The sequence below is a fragment of the Euphorbia lathyris genome, chromosome 7 (genome assembly GCF_963576675.1).
Source record: "Euphorbia lathyris chromosome 7, ddEupLath1.1, whole genome shotgun sequence".
Classification (NCBI taxonomy): domain Eukaryota; kingdom Viridiplantae; phylum Streptophyta; class Magnoliopsida; order Malpighiales; family Euphorbiaceae; genus Euphorbia; species Euphorbia lathyris.
Window position 1 is genome coordinate 44,243,897 of NC_088916.1, and position 26,352 is coordinate 44,270,248.

Sequence of the window (26,352 nt, forward strand, 5' to 3'; positions counted from 1 at the left end):
TTCAGCAAACTTAACTCAAGATCTCATGTATTATAATAGTTGACTATTCAAACTCGCGTGTTAAAAAAGATTCATTATCATTGAAAATCTTTTTTCATGCTATATATAAAATTTATTATATAGTTTATTTTTGAATTTATTTTGAATTTTCTTAGTAGTAATCAAGTTAGGGGTGTCAATGGGGCGGAAAAAAACCGAAAACCGTGGGAATCCGAACCAACAGGATCGGAAAAAACCGAACATTTTGGGTGCGAGGCTGGGGGTGGGGAAAATTTTAGCCCCGAACATAAAAATTGGACGGGGTGGGTATTACTATCCCCGAACCACGGGGATCCGCAAATCATCCCCAAAAACCCAATCGTAAAATCCCCGAAAAATCTCTGCAAAATCCCCAAACAATAAAATAAAATATCATATATATATATATATATATATATATATATATATATATATATATATATATATATATATATATATATAAGATAATTAGTATTTAAATGTGATTAAAAAAAGAATCAGTATTCATAAAAAAAAAAAAATCAGTATTATGATAAGTTAACTAATACTATTATCTACCTCTACAATAATTTAATTTAGTTTTATTGATGCTCTTAGTATATTACATTTATTTAGATATATCAATACTGAATACTGAGTTTTTTAGTATATCAGTACTTTAATTTTGTTTTATTGCTACTCTCGGTATATCACATGATTTAGATATATCAGTATTCAATGCTGAGTTTTTTTTTATTATATCAGTACTAATACTGAATGCTAAGTTTTTTTATTATATCTGTACTTTACTTTTGTTTTATTGCTCTTCTAAAGTTATATTTTATAATTTCATTTTATTGCTGCTCTAAATTGATATTTTATACCAGTAACACATGGTGAATTTTAAATTTGGGAATTGAGTAATTTTTTAATTTGAGATTTTTTTAAAAATTTTATTTGGGGGTTGGGGATTTTCTGATACCTGTGGAGAATCGTGCAGGCGGGTGTAGGTGCCAAAAAATCTCCAAATATCTTTTTGGGATTCTCCGAAACCGCTCCCGAAAATATTGGGGCGGAATGAGGGATGCAAAACCGCCCCGCCCCGTTGCCACCCCTACAGGTTATAGTAGTAGTTTATATTTTTTTAAATAAAGAGCAACATATAACTCTTGTTTTTCATTTGGATAAAAGGTCAAATTAATCTTTAAACTTGGCTTGTAGGTTCAATGAATTTTAAAAATCAATTTAGTTAAATTTAACATTTTAAGTTAAATTAACCAAAATTATATATATTTATAAAATTGAAAAGCATGAACAGTGCCAATTTCATTCTTTTTCCAATTTCATTCTTTTTCTCCTTTAAAATTTATTCCATTTATACCCTTGCTATTTTGACTTTTTAACAAATTAAGTGCATATTGCTGTCCATATAACCAACAACAAAACGGCACCGTTTGCACTCTTCCATTCCACATCCTTCTTCCCTTACTTTCCACATCCTGCAAATAAGTGTTATTTTTTTTTTTTGCTGTGTGTTCTTTCCTTTCTATTCTATTTTTTATTTTCTTCTATCATCATTTATAATTTCTCTTCTACAATTTGAGTGGATCTTAAATAAACAAACCAGTTTTAGGGTCTGCTCCCAATCCATCATTTCATTTGGAGTAAAGAAGCTAATTTTATGGTTTTATTGGTTAAATAACTTGCAAAAAGTGTAAATTTACTTTTTTTGTAATTTTAATTTAAACATAAAATTTACGAAATCTTTTCTCTCGAAGCGAAGCAAGGGTATTTTTCTAGTAATATATATAATTGGTGTTTTTGTAAGGCGTAATCGTTTTTCATGTAGACGTATGTTATCTATACAATATGGGTCCGAGTTCTCCATCTAATTTAAAGGACCCTCCATACAACAATTGACATCTGTCAATTATTTATTCTTTATTAATTAAATACACACAAAAGAACATTTTTTAGTTTTATTTTTTTTTGCAGTTTTACTCAATCAGACTTCATCTACCGCCAGTAGACATCTCCACCACCATCCACCGCGGTCATCATCTCTTTATCACTTAATTTGTTTTGTGGTTCAAATGTTTTATGTTTTTGTTGTTTATGGTTTAGAATTTAATATTTTCAATTAAAAGAAAAAGAAAAGAAAATGAGAGGATCAAGTTAAAGAAGCATGGGTTTCTGTCGGAAAAAAATTTGAAGATCTGGAGTTAGATCTTCTTGGATCTTTTGCATGTCCTGCAATTTTGAAGCAATTCTAGAGAATCAATGTTCTACTTGAAATCATAGCAGAGTGAAAAAATCATGGTGAATTAAGTGTTTTGTTGAGAGATTAATTGAGTTTGTTTGAACCGATCAGAGCCGCGACCGACAGTGAAGAGCCTCAGCGAGACCGACAGTGAAAAGCGTCAGCGAGGGCGGTGCAGAGCGTCGGCGAGGGCGGTGGCGGTGGTGACAGATGGAGAACGGCAATTCTGGAAAATAGAAGGGCGACTGGAGGAAGAAGGAGAATAAAACATTTTCTCGCCCTAAACCGCTTGCTCTTCATTCCATTCATCCTCCCTCTTGGTTCCGTTCATTAACTCCCTAAACTAATTCATTCTATCTGCTCCGGCGTGCTAACCATCTCTCTCAGTGTACTATCCTATCTCTTTCAAATTCTAACCTGCTCAACTATTACCATCTCCATCTTCGGTAGATGAGAAACCTAAATACATTGTAATGGCTCAGGCATAGGTTCAGATGCAGGTGCAGCGGCAGCCTCAGGATCATGCAGCTGCTCAAAATGGGAAATTGATCAATCCAAAGCATAATATGTCCGTCTCTGTTCTTACCTTCCTCTCTCTCTCTTCAATCAGCCACAATGAACGATACAGATGTCTCCTGGCAGATCCAGCAGATGGTCAGATTCATACGCGGCTGAAGAAGTAACTTCTATTTCCATTATTATTGCACTTCTTATTTAATTTTGCAATTTTTTTAGCGTATTGGATGGACTCCGTGATTTCAACATTGAGCAGTTGCAGTTGGTAGAGGCAGAGAAGAAAAAAAATCAGGCAATAGGCAATAGTCTGAGCGTAAAGAGAAGCAAATCGACCTTCGAAAGAAGATGTGAGTTGAGTTTTTGCCACTTCGATTTACTTGCGTATAAAAAGCTTTTGCAAGATCTGATTGTTCAGGTTAACAATTTGAGCTGAATTTCTCTCTGCATATAATTATATATAGATTATGCACGATAATATTTAGGTTTTTTAAATGTTTGAAATTGCCCAACTTGTCAAAGTTAGGGCCTCTATTGTACCATTTATGATTTTAGGATAAAATTGATGTTATATCTTATCCCTTATATGTAATAAATATATAACTGTATATTAAATTACTTCAAAACGAGAAATCGTTATTTGTACAATAATTTAAATCATTATATATAACTAATGAGCTAGCACAATTGTGATTGCCTAAACATTTTCATTATGTGGTGAACAATTCAATTGATGAAGATTACGTCCAAGCTCATTAAACGAATTGCTGCTATACAATATTTATCAGAATCTGCTTAGTAGGTTGTATCATTTTTCAGCTATAATCTGCTTAGACTACCCTCTGAATAAACTCTCAAAATTCATAAGGCACAATTGTGCATCCTCTCACTACATTTTTCTTCCACCCTAACTCCCTTCCTTTTATTATTCTCCCCACACGTTTTTATGAGAATTGGCATTGGCTTTTATAAGCCAAGATGAAGACTTCATGTAATTAATTGTGCCATCAAATTTTGCTGGCACAATTAATTTTGCCATTGACCACCGAAATTCGGTGGTCAACATTTCACATTCACTTGATTTTTTTTAATACAAATTACAAAAATAGTCCCTTACTAATTGAGACTTCATAATAATACTTATTTTATTTAAGGAAAAAGTACAAAATAAATCTTGTGGTTACACTCATTTTCGAACAACACCCATGTGGTTTAAAAGTTTGCAAAGTGGTACCATGTACTTCATTCCGTTAGCAAACACATACCAAATTGACTAACGATGTTAAAAGTCAAGGAGAAAAGAGTTAATTTGGTCCTTATATTTATTTATTTTTATAAATTGACCCCTTTATTATCTAATTATCATAAATAAACCCTAAAATAAAAAATAAAAATTAAATATACCATCTTCTCCATTTCTTTTTAATTTTTAATTTTTTTTCTTATTTCTCTGTCCTCTCTATTAATTTCCCTCTCTAAAATCAATTGAATTTCCATGTTTTCAATTTAATGACACTTATACACTCTTCTTCTCTCTAGCCTAACCATTTTGAAGTTGATTCAAACACCTTCTCCACCTCCTCCTCCCCATTCAAATTACAGAAAAATGGTAATACAATTCCAAACAACAATTTGATTATATATAATTTTAATTCATCAATTAAGCATAACATTTAATCTAATCAAATAATTAATCACATCAGATAGAATCCCACTAATTTCAGAGGATTCCTCAGAGAAACTTTACTCTCATCACGACAAGCAGGAATTTCAGTGCCGATGGATATAGGTGGAGCGGTGAGTGCCGATGGATTCGATTAGTTGTTGGCCTTTTTGGTCCTGGACATCGGCGATTACGACTGCGCGTGCGGCGTTCTGAGCAAAGAGAAGAGCAGTGGCATCGCGGATGCCACTGGCACTACCGGTGATGATTGCAACCTTGTCTTGTAGCTTATTGCTGGATAATTTGGCGTTGGCCATTGAACTAAAGAAAAATGAAGTAGAAAGTGAAAAGCTAAATGTGGGTTAAAAGCTCTTAGTTATAGATTTTTAATATATTAACAATTGGATATATATTATATCACTCATTGATTCATTAAACATAAATTCAATTGATTTTAGGGAGAGAAATTAAAGAAAGAGAGGAGAGAAAGGAAAATAAAAATTAAAAAAAGATGGAGAAGATGGTATATTTGATTTTTATTTTTTATTTTAGAGTTTATTTATGATAATTAGATAATAAGGGGGTCAATTTATAAAAATAAATAAATATAAGGACCAAATTAACTCTTTTCCTTTTGACTTTTAACACCGTTAGTCAATTTGGTATGTGTTTGCTAACGGAATGAAGTACATGGTACCACTTTGCAAACTTTTAAACCACATGGGTGTTGTTCGAAAATGAGTGTAACCACAAGGTTTTTTTTTATACTTTTCCCTTTATTTAATTGTTTTAAATTAATAGTTAATATTCTCAACAGATTTTACATTTTACCTTTCTAAATAAGTTCTGCATTCAACTATGGAATCATATCGTACATAAATAACTGTTGTCTTAGATAAAGACACATGATTAGATTTTAGTTAATTCGTTCAATCACTAGCTAATTAGATTAATGACTGTTGTTTTTTTCCTTCTGTAGATACTCGATCAACTCTTCAGTATCTCTCTTCCTAAGCCTGTAGAGAAAAAGTAGAAAAATGAAATGAGGTATCTATCAGTTGTAGCTTTACAGTGTGAATGATAATGTGTTATTACTATCCTATATAGAACTCTAATACCATCTCTTATTTTTGATCAAATTGTCAAGGTAATAATTTTTGCTGCCATGCTTTAATAGTTTGCACATCACAAAACTTGTAATTTGGATAATGTATTAAATCCAATAATAAAATCAATTGTGATACTTTAATAGTGGAATTTATGTTTGGGTATATTTGTGAAGGCAGTTTTATTTTTTGGTTTTTATTTATTTCAGTGAAGCATGACTAAATTATTGTTTCAATTTGGTAGTTATCGTAAATATGATATAAGTTTGGCTGGAGTCAAAGCCCCAAGCGAAGGAGTATCACGCCATTGATGGCTCTTGGCTCTTGAAGGTTGGTGATTGTCGACAGCTCTACTACTCTTGGCAATTTGAATATTGTTGTGTTGGTGTTGGTTTCAAAGATGTGAAGTTAAATTTAATAATGCATAAAAATTGGAGAAATATAGGATAATTATGTATAATACAACAATTTAAATTATTATTATATAAGGGTTTTATTCTCATTAACTGTTTTATGCTTTTCGTTATTATCTTTAATTTAAAATTATAATGTAACTATAATAGATGAAGAGTTCATTATGAACTCTTCAATCACGTAGGTTGAAATAAGACTTAGACTTAGAGTCCACTTTCTCTATTCTAATCAAAACCACCAATCTAAATAATAAAATTATTATTCCATTATAATTTTTTTAAAGATGATTGCTTAAAAATTCATTGTACTATTCGGATGGTAGTTTCTGCAATTGACTGCTCCAGACTGCATTTTATAAAGGTTTCTGAATATTTTGATATTTTATTAGAGAATGAGGAGAGGATATTTTGATATTTTATTGGAGAATGAGGAGTACTCTGATATCACCTTTAATTTTAATGTCCATGGTGAAAAGTTCCATGCTGACAAATTGGTATTAGCCTCACTTTATAATTTTATCTTTAATATCATGGCTTTATTGTGAATTGGAATAATTTACTTAATCAGTCTTAAATATCAAATCTTAAAAAAAATAACAAAGTTATTTTACCCAGGTACATAACATGATCAATTGAAGTTAAAAGTGTTAATAAGATCATATGAACTGATTTTTCATTTATAAGTGGGCAGAGAGGAAAATTTCAAAAAAAAAAAAAATCTTTTGCATTTCGATATTATCCAACAGGTGAGCTCTGGATGAACTGTTTATTCCATGCATTTGTTTTCTTTTTTACTATTACACTTGACTAATTTTCTCTCATCAATGGTCTTAGAAGAGAAGCAAACAAGTCTTGAGATTAACAGCATTTGTGAATTGTTAAATATAGTGCTTTGTCTCCAATTCCATTTGATGGTCAACTCATTAATAGAGTATTTAAAGGTACATGATAATTACTCTGCTGTAATATGCTAACTGTAGTGTCAACCTACTACAAAATAGTGGAGATGGGACCTCTTCTAAAAGACGCTCATGTACGTTTCTTCTTCGTCAGACTAAATAGGTTTGTTTGTTTTATAATGGATAGATAATGCTCATTGTGTAAAAAAAACTATAAAAAAAGTTTTCCGTGTAAAGCACGGGTATACTGCTAGTTTCTGAACTATAACATAACTAATAAAAAATCTAAATTTGCTAAAATTTACATAGGGCAAAATTTAATGGGCTACTTTCACCAAATATATAAATATCATAATTAACTACAAAATTAAAATTAAAATTGTAATGGAATCACATTATCAAATTTAATTTTTAAATTATTATTAATTTTTATATATTATAAATAAAGTATAATTTTGTACCCTAATTAAAAAATTCTAAACCCTATAAAATATATTCTAGACATCTAATTTATAAATTCTAATCCTTAAAATATATTAAAAATGTTGATTATACTAGTTTAATATTATTCACAATCATTACTTGACATAATTGTTTTTTTTATAATTGTAAATAAATCTTTTTTCTTTTTATTAGGTGATTTTATTTAGGAAAAATTAACTTCCGAAAAATAATAACTTTATTCCTAAGTTACTATAAAAACAGAAAATCTAAAATCAATATTCCCGAAACATCATTTTTTTTCAACTAAGAAATACATGATGATTTGCTCAAAAAAAATAAAAATAAAAAAATAAATAAAATATATGATGATTATATTTTTTTAGGCAATAAAACTAAAAAGTACAGATACTATATGGTGCCTTCTATAGTTAGATTGATTTTTTTTTAAAGATTACATATGAATTATTTGAAACATATAAATTTATCTTCTACTTATTCTTTTTAAGTTATATTGATTTTTTTAAAGATAAAAAATATATGGTTTTTAATTTTATTTTCTAGATAAACTATTAATAAAATTAAAATTAAATTATTGCATTTTTTAGATATTTATCAAAATAAAGTTTTTCAAATAAGAGGTGATTTTTATAGTATTTAAATATTATTTATACAAATATAAAGTTAACTTAGGGTTAGGCTATGCTTACTTTATTTTTGACAAAGTAAGTCTTACTTTGTTTTTTCCACCATTGGATGATGATAAACTTTGACAAAGTAAGCTCATCCAATGGTAGAAAAAACAAAGTAAAGCTTACTTTGTAAAAAACAAAGTAAGCATTAGAATTTAAGTATTGTTTGAAACTCATGTGCAACTCATTTAATCAAAGTGCGTTTGAGTTTCAACAAATGCAGTAATATATAGACCTGTCTATAGGTAGGATGGGCCGGGCCTAACAGGCTTTTATGTAAAACATTAAATCCAAACTTAGTCCAGCCCACTATTAATTTAGACAAGTTCAGGTTTAAAAATGGGTCAAATACATAAATATCATAATTAAGTACAAAATTACAATTAAGTCATATCACCAAACTTAATTCTTAATATGTCATTATTCTCTATATATTATGATTTTACACCATAATTTAAAAATTCTAGACTCCAATTCATAAATCATAAACCCTAGAAAATATATTCTAGACTTCTAATTTATAAATTCTAATTTTTAAAATATATTAAAAGTACTGATTTTATTAGTTTGACATAATTCAAAATTATGATTTGACATAGTTGTAAATAGTTTTTAAAAGATGAATTTCTGTATAATTTTCCCTTTAAAAATCAAATTCCAAATTCAGCCCACCTAAAAATATATACATAATTTTTAATTATAAAAAATAAAATTTATATTTAAAATAAATATTTAATATATAAATTTAGTAATGAATATTAATAGACGGGCCAGAGTAGGTTGATCCGTGCTATTATCAATCCCAAGCCCACTCAAAATATAGACGGATTTTAGCGGGTCTGAATCTAAGATCAATTTTCATTGTTCAAGCTCGGTCCAAGGAACTGGGTGTGGACAGATCTAATAATATATGAATCTCACCCAATTTCATTTCATGTGAAAATGGAAAAAACGGAAACTCATGTATAGTTAGTTGAAACGATTATGAAATATTCACTCCAAAGTTTCATCAAATCGCAACAGGTTTAGATGTAGTTAGGTTTTATCTAGTTTGTCTCATTTGAAATGAAGCTCATGCAAAGCTGATTGAGCCCATTAATCGATTTGAGTTTCAATATATTTAAATATAGTTTACCTATATCATATGAAACTTTGATGCAAAACTGTTTGAAACTATTCCAAAACATTATTTCTAAGATTTCGTCAAATTATATTTGAGTTTTAATATGCTTAAATGAAATTTCACATAGTTTGATCTCATATGGGACTGAATGAGACCGAATGATATGGAGTGGAACTTTCACATTTTGATATTCAATTAACAATGATAAAATTTTATTCATAATATTAAAAAATTATTATTTTCTATGATGAGTTATAGTTTATATTTTATATATTTTTTTAAACTTAAATTACATAGCAATGCTTTCACATGAAAAATCTTTTAAAATTTAAATATGATATTTAAAAAAAGCTATACATTATTAACTCATGGTATGTTCTATTTGACTATACAAATGGTTTTTTTTTATGTTGTCCAATAAATTTGTATTCATAGTGTAAGCATGTTCCAGATTTTATTTCATATTCATACTGTTTGTATTGTATGGGATAATGGGGCAAAGTGGAGGTGAGAATCATTTCTGCGGTTATTAGTACTTATAGCTGATTGTTTGTTTCTGTTTGTTTCAGATGAAAAAAAGAAAAAAGAAATAAACCACAGAAAAACGAAAAAAACCCAGCTCCTAGTGAGAGAAAATTAGACCTCGCCATGGGTCGATGAGCCTGGTCGGCCGGCCCGAGCCCATGTCCATTGCCTGGACACATAAAATTAGTGTCAGGTCCGGCCCGGCCCAAGCCCGGATAAGCCCGTCTAGAAAATGGGTGGACTTGAACTATATAAATACCTGTCGGGTCCGGCCCGACCCGTTATCTATATATATATTTATAAATTTAATATTTATTTAATTATTACGTTTATTATTTTTTATTAAAAAAAGTTAGTATTTTATACAGCGCTGGAAGTGAGCTGAGCCCTTTATGAGTAGCTTGGTGTTGGGTTCGATAAAAACTCGATTGTATTCGGCTCAATTTGTAAATGAGTCGAGTTTGAGCACGGTAAAATTTCGCTCGAGAGCTCGCGAAGAGGCTCGATTATATATTTATGAAGAAACTCACGAGAAAGCTTGATTATAATGTTCATGAACACGCTCGTGGACAAGCTTGATTTGATTCTTTTTCATTATTAATATTTCCATAAAGAGAAAAATGTAAAACAACGTATTTTTGTATAAACTTTAGTTTAATAAATTTCAAAACCATGTAGTTTTGTGCTAAAGAAAATTCAAATTAATATAATTAATAAATTGTTTACGAGCAAAGCTAATAAATCAAATTAATGAACTGTTCACGAGAAAAACACGGGAACAGACTCGTTAACAAGCTCACAAACAGCTTATGAGCAATTTACAAACAAAATATTAAGCTCGGACTCCAGCTCGAGCTTCTCAATTTTTTGACGAGTCCTGCTTGAGCCCGGCTAAAACTCTGCTCGGTTCGGCTCGATTACAACCCTATCTTTATATATGCAGTAACAGTTCATTAATTTGATCCAATACACTAAAAAATGTTACATTTGAATTAATTTTATAGGTATATAGTAAGAAAACTCGAAACCAAATAAAAATAAAATAGTAACATAAAGTTCACATGACTTTGTTCATAAGATTAGAATTAATGCAAGAAATTTGTCCTACAATTTCGTCAAGTGCTACTACCTCTGTGAGTATTGATGTATGAGAAATTCCACCAAGTTTTATTACCTTTAGCGATTGATTTTTATCATCAATCCATAGAGATTCCAATGCTAACAAGCTATCCATCCCAACTGTTCCATCTCCATCTCCATATACCATCTCAGGTTGCTCATCAAAACCATTTCCCCCATACAACAGACTCTCTGCTGTCTTCACTTCACTCCCAATTATACAAGTAATCGGCACTTGTGGCGCGATTAACTCCTCCTCGATCAAGGGCATAATTCGCGACTCATAAGGATAAACCCCTTCCGAAAATCCAATATCAGCAAGAAATGAAGCAATGTCATAAGCAGAATAATTAGTATGTGGAGTGGTAACAAGTGGTCTAGTGCCAAATATTTTGGGGTTTGGTAGAAGCCATAAATTGCTCTCGGAACTCCTTTGTTCAGGTCTTACTAATAATGGATCAACAAAAGGTACTCCTAAAGTGTTGCCTGAAGCAAAAGTGCGCATAATGTCCACAGATCCAGCCCATGGAGCAGAAAGTGCAATGAAATGTTTGATAAATTTGTGTCTCCAACAAGGGGGATTTCTGTTCAGTAATTGAACCACAAATTTAGCTCCTAAACTATGGGATATAATTATTACTTCCTTTCCTCCATTGATTTCACTTGCTTTTTCTATTAGATGTTTTAAATCCTGCAAAAAAATTGAACCAACCCTTGATGGGTGACCTTGTGTAGCTAATCCATATCGGAAATCATATGGTGCTCCAAACAGAGTTTTGTCGGCGACGTACCCAATTCCTTGCAGAGATTTCACCAGTGGTGCCATGTATTCTGTCAATTGCCTGTAAGTTTCAAACATTGTATATATCACCAACATAATTGGAAGGAATTGAGATTAAATCCACACAAATACACAATTGAAAAATCTTACTGGAGGTTAGGATCGAGATAGAGAAGTGAGGTAACAGAGCCAAAATTAGGGACTCTAGTTTGAATTCCAGGTGCATTTGAGTAATCATCAATTTCTTTATCATAATAAAGCATCATTCTGTTACCAAAACACTTTGTAAATGGTGCTAAAAGGACAGTTGGGTCAAACCACATCCTGAACCAGCCTTCCTTTTCCTTCACCGGTGGATACCAACGGTTGCACAATAGACTCGTCGACTTGTACTCACTGGTTAGCCTGCCTTCTAGCTGGTTTCCTCCATTTCCCGGTACAAGAATCACAGGGTGAAGATTGCTCATTGCTTGACACGTGTACAACATCATCGCCGTTGATGCTATTGCTAATGTTAGCAACCATATCTTCATTTCTTTACTTGTGAAAATGGCTTCTTCTTCTTCTTCGTTGGCGATTGGAATTAAGGATTGGCCAATTTCATTGCCACACCGTGTAGTGGAGAATATGCCACGTCACTAAATTAGAGACGAGTTGGGCTGTTTATCACGTCTAAGAAATAAGGAGCCCAGTATGATACAGAATTCGAGATTTGTAATCCAACGCTGTTGCAATTACAATTCCAGATTCTTACATATGATCCACATTTTAATATCATTTAGTAAATGTATGTAAAAAGTAAAAAATATATTATTATGAATTAAATTGTAATGTCACAAATTTTGTATTTCAATATAAATTTAATCATTATGTTTGTATATGATGAGGGAATCGAGTTGACCGAATATATGAAAACGGATAGTTGGGAGAAGTCGGGTTAAATGAGCGACAAGCCAAGAGGAGGAGATGATAAACCGTGTGGAAAACATAGCTCACACATTGTATCGACCAAATGTGGAGATTCTGATTCTCTATTTTTAATCCACACGCCGTGTGGACTTTCAAGTTGCCGGAGTCAAAAACTTGATGTTTCTAAAATTACGCCCACGCATTGTGTAGACCTTTAAAGATCCAATCAAACATTGCCATTTCTCTAGCTGCAGCTTATCTGAAACACCATTCAACGAACCTTGGGAGGTCACCATAAAGACCTAAGACTGTCTCCTAAAGAGTCGTCACTAATCTTTCATTCACTGCACATTCAAAAGGCAAGCCATAAATTTTCAATGTCTAATGTTGAAGGTATGGGTAATCTAACTACTAGTGAGAAGTTTAATGTTTATGTTGTTAATGGTGATTTAAATTCTCATTGTGAGTTTGTGGGTAATGAAATTGTAAATCAGAATTTAAATTCATGTATGAATGAGGATGAAGGGGTGCTAGTATGTAAAATATTAGGGAGGTTGATTTTGTGTATGTTAATATTGGGAAAGCTCATGTTGAAAACGATGCTCCCTATGTGTTTGATAAAATGCCCTTTAGGCATAATTTCACTTATATACTTAAGGAAAGTGAATGTATTTATCTTGAAGAAGGGGAAAGTGACTTTGCGCTTGATATTCTCTTTGAGGAGAATGATGAAATCACTTTATGTGTGGAGGTTGAAGACTATGGTGATGGAAAAAATATTAATGGATCAACTATTTAAGGATGTAGCATATTGCTTAGGTTAGGAAACTTGGCAAATGGAGTAACCAACTTGAGTTATGAAGAGGAGAAAATGGAAGTTGGAAATGTGGAATGTCTTATGACTAACGTGTTAATATGGGTGGCTATGGGCGGGCGAGGATGGGGATGCATCCCCCATTCCGCTCCTAATATTTTCGAGGGCGGTTTCAGAGAATAAAAAAAAAGTTCGAGGATTTTTTAGACCCACATGTAACATGAATTTAAAATGTGAAATTAGTTCATACCTATGATAAAGACCCATCATTTTCATTAGTAAAATTGATGATTATTACAAGTATCCAAGAGAAAGACCCAACATTTTCATTGGTAAGTCAGATAATTAATACATCCTTATTCCAGCAACTATTACCACAAGAGTAAATAGGATGATTGTCACAAGTTCGATCAGGAAAAACTAGAGTAAGGTTACAACAAAACCTTAATAAATTGAGGAAGAGAACAAATAGAACTTACCATTTCTATGTTTTGATTTAAAAAACAGAGATTTGAATGGAGAAAGCTTCCATAGAGTTAGCCAAAGAGAGGGATGGAAGAGCTAAACCCTGAACCATCAAGCTGAAGATATGAGTTGAAGACATGGAGCTAAAGTAACCTAATTTACACTATAACCTAATTAAGGAAAGAGCATGTTGAACTAGTTAGGAGTTCATTTAATCATTTCTAGAATGCTTTGCTCGTTTCAAAGAGTAACTACAACTTCCATTATTGTTCTCAAACATAAATCAATGACTATAACAGTCATCAAAACAATCGAGTCAAGCATAAAAATTTAAAACTAAACAGAAAATCAAACAATCAAATGTAATCCAGTAATTTATATAAAAAACTTACGTAAATGAAGCTATTCTCTTGAATTTGCTTCCCGTCCAACATTATGAAAAATCCAATTCACAATCAAACTCTCAACAAACGCTTACATATGAACACATAGAAGATTAAAAAATCATAGAGCTATTTGAAGTTAGATGCGTATATACAAGCATACCAATGATATGATATTTCACATACATCAATAACCCAACAAAACCCTAAGCCCCAAATTACTTATGAAATCGAAATTGAAAGAAAAAATAATAATTGAAACATTAGTCTTAACCTGGAAACTTCAACTAAGCTAATTGCATATTTGGATTTCAATCTTCTCTAACTCTAACTACAACTGCTCTGGCAAAAGAAACACAAGTGATAACAACAGATGGAATGATTGAATAGAAGACACAAATAATTAAATGGAAGTAAAAAAGGGCCACAAGATGAATAGGTGAAGAATTGAAGATGCAAGCTGCTAATAAGTTTATAGAGAAGATATCGATATTTTTAGGTTTTCCGAGGGAGAAAATGAAAAAGGAAAGAGGATAGAACAATATAAAGATAGATAAAAGAGAAAAATGGGTGAAATGGTATATTTTGAATTTGGGCGCGTGTTAAATTTTTGGATACTTTTTGCGTTGCCCGCGAAAGGTAGAAAATTTTAGATTTTTCTTTACTCTCAACAATGACAATGCAATTTAATAAGTGTCATATAATAACGATGGACATTTTGGACTAAACTCATGTTTTTATGGGATGACAGACGTGTGTCATTGTAAAGCCACATCTAATTTGAGGTTTACACTTAAACTTTCAAATGACAGAAGTTTAAAAAACTGTCGCTAAAAACAATCAGATGACGGGAAAAAATGTCTCTAATGTATTTTGTCTCATCTGCAGAGGAAAATGACACAGTTTGTCACACCTGAACCTAGACGACCTCAATCGGTATCGGACGTGAAATAGAAAGATCATAATCAATACTCCGGAGTCTCCAAATTATCCACATATCATAACTAGCATACTTTTCAAGAATTCCTCTCAAATACCTTTAGACTATATCCATAGTTCTATTACATTTAAGTGTCAAATCCTACCCAACATAACCAAATCTCCAAATTACTACAAATGAAAATGTCCTGACTAAAGACAAATCCAATGACTTGAACCTTGTTTATCAACCAGTGACTTCTCCTATACATTGCTCTTTCTCGCCTAAAAACATTAAAACATTTAAAAACGTGAGACAAAAATCTCAGTAAGAAACTATCCGCTATAAAAACCAACTTACTTAACATAGCTACATATATACATTTATAAAGGGATTTAATCAAAACCTTATAAAATATTCTCAAAACTTAAATTCATAATATAGTCAAAGGATTAAACCAAAAACCAAAAATATATAATCTTGTATCCATTCTTGAGTTCAAAACCTTTTATATACTCGAAATATAAGTTCATAATATAAATTTGTGTATGTGTATCCATCCGCGAATTCCACCCGTGTAGCTTATCATAACATCAATCATATCAATATATCGAGATATCGCATTTATATCTCGTTCCTTGTCTAACAGTTAAGACTACCAGCCGTGCACTCTGGCCATACCGCCATTAGGTATGGTCTTACACATACAACTCCTACCCCGGGCAATCCTAGATGGACAAAACTATTTTATCTTTCAAAATATCACAACTTATAAAAATCATATTCAGACTTCAATTCAAAATAATAACAACAATAACCGCAACAGATTTCTCAATCCAAAAACAATTCGTAACAAATCATCAAATTCATTTTATTCAAAATATATATATATACATTGAAACCAAAAACATATATGTATATATGTAAATCAATCAAATTAAGCTTTAAATCAACATAATCAAGTAAAATCTAAAATTCACATAAAAGCATAACCAATAGCTTCATTTGAACCATAATTTCACAATAAAAAGTAAAATCATGAAAAATCTCAATTTTACAAAATTCCTGCATAATCTTAAAATATCAATTTCTGAAACTTTTTTTATTATATATATATATATCTATATACATAAAACTCAAAATATAGTTGATAGTTACTTACCTTGGCTACTAATTGAAGAAAATACACTCGTTCAATTCGCCTCTAAATTCTGTCTAAGATGTTTCCCTCCAAACACTGCCGAAACTCAAAAACTTTTCGGTTAGGACTTAGATCTATGCATAAGAATGCTATGGTTTTAATTTCAAGTGATTCGGACGGTCGAATCTCCGTAAATCAAAGAAACGGTGGAGAAACGGTTCAGAGGAAACTGATAATGAAAATGAAAGAAAAAGAAAAAGAAAAGAAGATAATATAGATGATGATGATCGAAATACTCTGGAAGATTTGAGAAAGAAATTGGTAAATATCATGTTGATCCTCCATATTTCTATAATCTTTTAAAATTTATTCTAAATTTTTAATTTACACCTAAACCCATCGAATTAACCCCAAACTTTTTCTATAACATCAAATAAAAATCACACACAGAATAATTATAATATATATTACTATCAAGGTATAAATTTTAGAAATTTAGACACGGACGTGACACAATGATTATATACTTTACTCTAGAGCTATCACATCAGTTCGTATGTTGGTAAAGTTCTCTGGATATGAAAAGATATACATTATTCTCCCTCGCCACTTCAAGTGTTGATAAGTTTTCTGTTCAAAGAACCAGAAACTATTGAAAGAAAATTTGAACTCCAAGCCACTATCGTTTAAATTCTTTATCAATCAGTAACATTTAATTTCTAAGTTTATTTTACATTAATTAATGAATATTTATTAGTATTTTAGACAATTAAAATTCTAATTATAACAAAAAGTAAAAAATTGTAAATTATAAGTGAAATTAAATATATATTTTGATTTGAAAATAATTGTTGTCACACCCGACCCTAAAACGACCTCAATCGGTATCGGGCGTGAAATAGAAAGATCATAATCAACACTTAGGAGTCTCCAATTTATCTCAATATCATAATATCATATTATATACAAGTGAAATACTAAAGTTCTAACCATAATTCTAATAATAAGCAACCAACTTCCAAACATCGCCTAATCGGTCGGTAACCTTCTCTATCTCCTGTACTTTCTCACCTAAAAACATTAAAACATTTAAAAAGGTGAGACAGAAATTTCAGTAAGAAACTATCAGCTATAAAAACCAACTTTATTTAACATAGCTACATATATACATTTATAAAGGGATTTAATCCAAACCTTATAAAATATACTCAAAACTTAAGTTCATAATATAGTCAAAGTAGTAAACCAAAACCATAAAAATATATAATCTTGTATCCATTCTTGAGTTCAAAACCTTATAAAATATTGTAACCAAATAAGTGTTTTATCAAATCAACTCGTATTTAATCAAACGTAAAACCTTATATCAAAATCAATCATAACCGAAAACATAATCCAAATGAACTTAAAACATTGTATCCATCCTCGAGTTTCTCCCCTTAAGTATCAATCCATAACCACATATATAGTCGAGACGTCTCTTAACATTGCCTATCCCATATGGTCTTACCCAACACTTCGCTGCCATACCCAATAGGTCTTCAGACTATGTACACAGGCCATGTCCCTCACTGAATATGGTCTTCAAATATAAAACCACCGATCCGGATAACTCTCGATGGATATAAAATCATAAAATCATAACGTGCTCAAAATTCCTTTCACAATCAAATTCCAAACTATTTCATAATCATAAATCATTTGGCTTCAATTAGCCCTTTTGTATCATAAAAATTATATTTGGACTTCAATCCAAAATAATAACAACAATAACCGCAACAGATTTCTCAATCCAAAAACAATTCATAAGAAATCATCAAATTCATTTTATTCAATATAGATATATATTGAAACCAAAAACATATAGGTATATATGTAAATCAACCAAATTAAGCCGTAAATCAACATAATCAAGTCAAATCTGAAATTCACATAGAAGCATAATTAATTGCTTCATTTGAACCGTAATTTCACAATAAAAAGCAAAATCATGAAAAACCTCAATTTTACAAAATTCCTGCATAACCTTAAAATATCAATTTCGGAAACTTCTTTGATTATATATATATCTATATACATAAAACTCAAATTTTAGTTGATAGTTACTTACCTTGGCTACTAATTGAAGAAAATACACCCGTTCAATTCTCCTCTAAATCCTGTCTAAGACATTTCCCTCCAAACATTGCCGAAACTCAAAAACTCTTCGGTTAGGACTTAGAACTATGTCCAAGGATGCTATGTTTTGAATTTCAAGTGATTCGGACGGTCGAATCTTCGTAAATCAAAGAAACGGTGAAGAAACGGTTCAGGAACGGCGAAGGAGATGAAGAGGCAGAGAAAGAAAAGAGAACGAAAAAAGGAAAAGTAAGATAATGATGATCAGACAAATTCGTTGGATATATATGTCCAAATCTGGAAAATATCCAGTTTGATCCTCCATCTTGATATAATCTTTTAAAAATTATCCTAAACTTTTAATTTACACATAAAACCCTCAAATTAACTTCAAACTTTTTCTATAACACCAAATAAAAATCACACACCCAATAATTATCATATATACTAATATCAAAATATAAATTCTAGAAATTTAGTCACGGACGTGACAATTCTCCCCACCTTAAGAAATTTCGTCCACGAAATTCATATTCTCTAATCTATCTTAATTTCCTTCCGAAACCATGATTCCTCATAATCATCATAAGACCACAAATTCTAATATTTTCTTCCATTAACTCCATCATTTATCCATATCCACATCACTGTAACAATTATTTATACATAACTCTTAGTAACTCTAAACTTCAACCTAGTTAATTCCATCACCATAATCCACAATAAAACTTCAAATATCATTCATATCTTCCTAACATATACCAAATCTCACTTCCATAAATTTAAATCACAATTGTTTCCATCAATTGCATATATATCAAATATATTTCACCTATCTCCAAGTTCTACAGACTTCAAAAATACCACTTTTGAACCGCTAATATGTATGATATTCTATTTTTCTTAAACTTCAAATAATTCGAATCAATAAACATCATACACCTATAATCATATTTCATCATAATAATACTTAAATCTATAATATTTTTTTCAGTCCAATTATTATTTATATTATAATCTTCAATCATTAGCATCAAGATCATTATCACTCTTATAAGAGTCATTTCATAAACCTCAACATCAACATCACCAATATAAACCTCATTATGATGATACAATTTCCTATCAATAAGACTCATTTTCATAAAATCTTAATATCAATATCACTCTTATAATTCTCCATTTAACTCTTCAAAATCAATTAAGCTAACATGCTATTTTTTTTTCTCACCACTATGTATATCATTTATCAATTTAACGAAACTTCAATCTTTTCTCTAAACCATATAACCAAGAAAGATAGAGTACCTAAATTACGATAATCAATGTTTTTTTTTTCAAACTCCAAATAATATCTTTACACCCATAACAGTCAATAAATCTATAATATCATTCGATTTTCTTATTTGACCTATAAACATTCAATTTGATCCTTATATAAACTTAAACCATAATCACACAAACGTCAACTAAAAATTTCCTCTTATATAATATTTATCTCTTAATTTCCTACCTCAAACTGTACTTAAGATCAAAAAAATTTGTTCTCAAAATTCATATCTTAATTATTTCCTCAAACACTATTTAAGCTTACCAAATTTTCATATTTAATCATCAAATCATGAACTCTAATATATTCTCCCACTTTACTTCTCATTGATCACTAACATCGGTATCTCTCTAAACATCATTTATACAACTCTCAATAATTCTAAACCTCAACCCAATGAAGTTCACCAATAAAACAGTAATTTAAATTTCAGATCTCATTTATTCAACTTAAGATTCTATAATACACTAAATTTATGTTATAATCTCCCAATCATAAATGAACTTCCAAACCCATTAAATGAAACCTCAATATTTTATCTTTCTCAATCTTCATCCCGTATCTATTATCTTCAATTGACCACTTTATCATTTCCTCAATTTCCTATATTCCTAAGAAGACCAACTTATCATGTAAACTAGTAGCAATGTCTCTCAAATAAGGAGAAAAATCAAAGCAAAAACCAAATTCTGGTTTAACGCTAAAATGACCAACATATGCATTTTTCAGCATAACTTTTTCATACGGAGTCCGATTAAGGCGATTCAAAAACCCCTGGAAACGTAAGATAAAAATAAAGAACTTTCAATTAGGACTCCATGACAGATTCGGCCTCTATCTGGTCGAAAAATGCATCATAAGATTCAGATACGAATCAGCTTCTCCCGCAGCACCTATATAGACAATTCTCTGTTATCTCTAACTCAAAGTTATAATTTACTCATATCTCATATATATATGGTTGTAATCTAACTATTAAACTCTCAAATATCAATTCCAAGTCATACTTAATATCATATATGTAACCCATGCCGTCAAATATCAAATAATTTACAAATTTTCAAACACCCAATATTTTACTAACCATCAAATCTCATGTCTACCCCTCATTAGCTAGTTACTCAATCCTCGAAAAATTTCAAATTATTTCTTAGCATGCACCAAATATTCATATTCCTCAATTACTATCAACCTTAGGTCCGAAGAATTTAACCTAGAGCTCTGATACCAAACTGTCATACCCGACCCTAAAACGACCTCAATCGGCATCGGACGTGAAATAGAAAGATCATAATCAACACTTAGGAGTCTCCAATTTATCCCAATATCATAATATCATATTATATACAAATGAAATACTAAAGTTCTAACCATAATTCTAATAATAAGCAACCAACTTCCAAACATCGCCTAAATCGGTCGGTAACCTTCTCTATCTCCTGTACTTTCTCACCTAAAAACATTAAAACATTTAAAAAGGTGAGACAGAAATCTCAGTAAGAAACTATCAGCTATAAAAACCAACTTTATTTAACATAGCTACATATATACATTTATAAAGGGATTTAATCCAAACCTTATAAAATATACTCAAAACTTAAGTTCATAATATAGTCAAAGTAGTAAACCAAAACCATAAAAATATATAATATTGTATTCATTCTTGAGTTCAAAACCTTATAAAATATTGTAACCAAATAAGTGTTTTATCAAACCAACTCGTATTTAATCAAACGTAAAACCTTATATCAAAATCAATCATAACCGAAAACATAATCCAAATGAACTTAAAACATTGTATCCATCCTCGAGTTTCTCCCCTTAAGTATCAATCCATAACCACATATGTAATCGAGACGTCTCTTAACATTGCATATCTCACATGGTCTTACCCAACACTTCGCTACCATACCCAATAGGTCTTCAGACTGTGTACACAGGCCATGTCTCTCACTGAACATGGTCTTCAAATATAAAACCACCGATACGGATAACTCTCGATGGATATAAAATCATAAAATCATAACGTGCTCAAAATTCCTTTCACAATCAAATTCCAAACTATTTCATAATCATAAATCATTTGGCTTCAATTAGCCCTTTTGTATCATAAAAATTATATTTGGACTTCAATCCAAAATAATAACAACAATAACCGCAACAGATTTCTCAATCCAAAAACAATTCATAAGAAATCATCAAAATCATTTTATTCAATATAGATATATATTGAAACCAAAAACATATAGGTATATATGTAAATCAACCAAATTAAGCCGTAAATCAACATAATCAAGTCAAATCTGAAATTCACATAGAAGCATAATCAATTGCTTCATTTGAACCGTAATTTCACAATAAAAAGCAAAATCATGAAAAACCTCAATTTTACAAAATTCCTGCATAACCTTAAAATATCAATTTCGGAAACTTCTTTGATTATATATATATCTATATACATAAAACTCAAATTTTAGTTGATAGTTACTTACCTTGGCTACTAATTGAAAAAAATACACCCGTTCAATTCTCCTCTAAATCCTGTCTAAGACATTTCCCTCCAAATATTGTTGAAACTCAAAAACTCTTCGGTTAGGACTTAGAACTATGTCCAAGGATGCTATGTTTTGAATTTCAAGTGATTCGGACGGTCGAATCTTCGTAAATCAAAGAAACGGTTCAGGAACGGCGAAGGAGACGAAGAGGCAGAGAAAGAAAAGAGAAAGAAAAAAAGGAAAAGTAAGATAATGATGATCAGACGAATTCGTTGGATATATATATCCAAATCTGGAAAATATTTAGTTTGATCCTCCATCTTTATATAATTTTTTAGAGGGCGAGCCTTGGCGCAACGGTAAAACGTTGTTGCCGTGTGACCAGAGGTCACGGGTTCGAGTCTTAGGAGCGGCCTCTTGCCAATTAAATTGGCAAGGGAAGGCTTGCCCCCAATACACCCTTGTGGTGGGACCCCTCCCCGGACCCTCGCTCAGCGGGGACGCGTAATGCGACCGGGCCGCCCTTTTTTTTTTTTTTTTTTTATTCTAAACTTTTAATTTACACATAAAACCCTCAAATTAACTTCAAACTTTTTCTATAACACCAAATAAAAATCACACACCCAATAATTATCATATATACCAATATCAAAATATAAATTCTAGAAATTTAGTCACGGACGTGACAATTGTTACATAAAAAAAAGTCAAATATTCTTTATATTTATCTTCTCAAATTTTATGCTAAATTACATTAATGTTTATCTAATAAAATAAAAGTTAACTCACATTACATAAAATATATAATAAATAAAAAGATATAAAAAAATATTGCAAGCATTTTTATTATCATACTAGAATAATATGAAAGATTATTTATTATTATTAAATAATATTATGATTTTTTCAAAGAATAATCAATAATTTAAACATTATCATAAAAAATATAAAAAAGTTACAAAATTAATATAATATTTAAAAATAAAAGTTAACTCACATTACATAAAATATATAATAAATAAAAAGATATAAAAAAATATTGCAAGCATTTTTATTATCATACTAGAATAATATGAAAGATTATTTATTATTATTAAATAGTATTATGATTTTTTCAAAGAATAATCAATAATTTAAACATTATCATAAAAAATATAAAAAAGTTACAAAATTAATATAATATTTAAATCAATAATAATATTTATTAAATAATATTATACATATGCAATGCACATGCCTTCGACTAGTATATATAAAAGTTGAACTCTGAAAACATATCATCATACATCCACAATAAAATTTATTTATAATATAAGAGTGTGCCACGTCGTCTAAATGATAACATGCCATTTTTATATAAAAAAATCTTAAAATTATGTCTTAAATATGTTAATTAATGCATTAATATATGTATTATCATCTGTTGTCCTAAAAGGTGACTTTAACAAGTGTACTACGTACAAGTAATAAAATGATAAGTACATTATCATTCTCAATAGGGATTGATGAAGAATTCCAAATGAAAAACCTTATGAAACAGAGTGTTCAGAGTAACAGTAACTTCTTTCTTTTAAATGAGGATTAGTTTCATACGATTTGATTAGAATGATGTAAAAGCAGTTGATCTATAGAGAATGAGTTTAAAGAACAATGGTTTATCACATAAAAGGAAGAGAACAAGCTAAGCCTAGCATGAACATGGAGTTTACAGTTAACTTTTCTCTATTTATTCAGGAATGTAATATGATGTGGGTCAATGTATCTACTTTAGGTTCACTCAAGTCAACTCTCGTGTGTTCTTGAGATTCTAAGATTTACTAGACATTTAAGCTTCCCGAAATGTGTTTCTTTCATTAAACATGAAGTAGCATTCCATTTCATGAAAACCCTTGATATAAAACCATTATGTTTCCATTTCTGATTTTATAAGTTCAATGATAGATAAACGAGTATAAAAGCAGTCTCCCATCATTTATAAACACTTAGATATGAGCTATAAAACTCAAGCATGAAGAACATCATTAAACCCACCATTGAATAATCTACATTCATTCATAAATAGGGTAAGAAAACTTACAACTCCAGTCATGAGCTGGCTCAGCTCATTCGGTTGACTACTCACTCATAATAAAGAGTGGACAACCACAAAAGTGCAATAAGTCCCCATCAATGGAGTTAGGTCGGGAAATTAAGAAAGCTTTAGAGGAAGATGAAGTTGTAGATCAAAAAATTATCCAAAAGTTAAGTCCCTTCTCTCCTCCCATCAGTTCGCTATTTAATTAGGAGAGAAGAGATAAAATAAAATAAAAGGTACATAAAAGCAGATTGTTCAAAACAAAGTACATATATTTTCATAAATTAATGTTGATTATGGACACTTGAACACTCAAGGCCCCAAGATCTCCTTTTGCCGTTGACTCTCCCTGATCCCGCATCCTTTCCTTACTGTCCTCCCTCGCTTTACACTGTTTCCTTTTGGTCCGTAAGGTTTCCTTCTCTTTTTCCTACAAAACAGGCTGCGTGATAGCTGTATCTACTTGGCTTTCCAAAATCTGCAATAAAGGGTTTTTAGTCCGCAATTTATAACAATTAACAACCCAATTAGCCCGTTGATGATGAAATATAATATGGTTATTAGGGTCAATTATGAACCCATCATCATCTTCCCTATACTTCTACTTATGTATATAATTTTAATTAATGCATTAACATATATCTTCTATTTCCTCCATAAACATGGCTGCGATTTTCTTTTCTTGCACCCATGAACGAAGACAAAGGCGTCCTTTGGCGGGGACGGGTCCTTACCGAAGGCTTGACGCAGAGACATCTAGACGATGAAAAAGAAAAAGAATTTCATGACTTCGTCTAAGATCTTCAATTGCTTTCAATCCTCTATCAACAATATTATCAGAGATTAATATAATATCTATGATTGAGCTTAACTATTAGATTAATCTTTTAATTCAGTCGGTTTAATAATATGGTATCAGATTTTTTTGGACCAAACAATTAAAGGTTCGAGTATTAACGACCTCATTTTACTCATAAGCGTACGATGTATATATGTACTACTCATGTTTATACTTTATATATACTTTATTATAGGGAAATTTTTATATATAAATTTACTTTTAAAAAACTATCTATAATGTCAAATAATGATTTTGAATTATGTTAAATTAGTAAAATCAGCACTTTTAATATATTTTAAGGATTATAATTTATAAATTGGAAGTCTAGAATATATTTTTTAGGATTTATGATTTATAAATTGAAATCTAGAATTTTTAAATTATAGTATAAAATTATAATATGTAAAATATAAAAAATTTCTAAATATAATGATATATTAAAAATTAAATTTGTTGATATGATTTAGTTATAATTTTGTAATGTATTTGTCCCATTATTATACTGATAAGCGTATCCGTATCTTATAAAAGAAATAAGCGTATCCTGAACCCACAAATATAAATAATTGTACATTGGAATTATTCAAGAATATCACGTGGCAAATTAATAATCAAAAGAATTGAAAGGAAAAGATGATTTGATTTAAGGGTAAATTTCAAAAAAAACCCATATGGTTTCACTTTTTTGTCAAAAAAGGATTGTGGTTTTTTTCGTTTCAAATACAGGACTGTGGTTTATTCCGTTACACTATTTACGGATTTGGTGAAGATGCCGTTAATTTGCTAACGTGGCTGAAGGGCAATTATGGGTTTTTAAAAAAATTGGGATAAATTTTTTTAAAAACAACCCTGTGGTTTCACTTTTTTGCAGAAAAAGGATTGTGGTTTTTTTTTCTTTTCAAATACAGGACTGTGATTTATTCCATTACACTATTTACGGATTTGGTGAAGATGTCGTTTATTTGCAGACGTGGCTGAAGGGCAAATATGAGTTTTTTAAAAAAATTGACTATAAAAGGCTTTGAACAAGCATGTGAGATTGCGCTCATGTGAGATTTTATAGTCAATATTGTAGCCACAAAATAGTTATAAAAAATTCATCGGTAAATATTGTAGACCCAAAATAGTTATAAAAAATTTATTGATCAATTTTTTTAAAAATCCATATTTACTCTTCAGCCACGTTAGCAAATAAACGACATCTTCACCAAATCCGTAAATAGTGTAAAGAATAAATCACAGTCCTGTATTTGAAAAGAAAAAAAACCATAGTCCTTTTTCTGCAAAAAAGTGAAACCACAGGGTTTTTTTTTTAAATTTACCCTAATTTT

The 26,352-nt window shown here is 30.4% G+C and overlaps 1 protein-coding gene across 1 annotated transcript; it reads right to left on the minus strand.

The window, feature by feature from the left end:
- Window positions 1–10,602: 10,602 nt before the first annotated feature.
- On the minus strand, window positions 10,603–12,234 carry LOC136234820 (lecithin-cholesterol acyltransferase-like 1). Its single transcript, XM_066024303.1, has 2 exons — window positions 11,683–12,234; window positions 10,603–11,593 (listed from the first exon to the last, which is right to left on the minus strand). Exons 1-2 carry the CDS (start codon window positions 12,063–12,065, stop codon window positions 10,690–10,692), a joined length of 1,287 nt encoding a protein of 428 aa, XP_065880375.1. The 5' UTR covers window positions 12,066–12,234; the 3' UTR covers window positions 10,603–10,689.
- Window positions 12,235–26,352: the final 14,118 nt, after the last annotated feature.

Excerpts from the sequence above, each read along its gene's own strand:
- LOC136234820 (XM_066024303.1), bottom strand. The coding sequence starts at position 12,065 with ATGAAGATATGGTTGCTAACATTAGCAATAGCATCAACGGCGATGATG. Across the intron at positions 11,594-11,682 it reads TATCTCGATCCTAACCTCCA|GCAATTGACAGAATACATGG; the intron begins GTAAGATTTTTC and ends TGAAACTTACAG.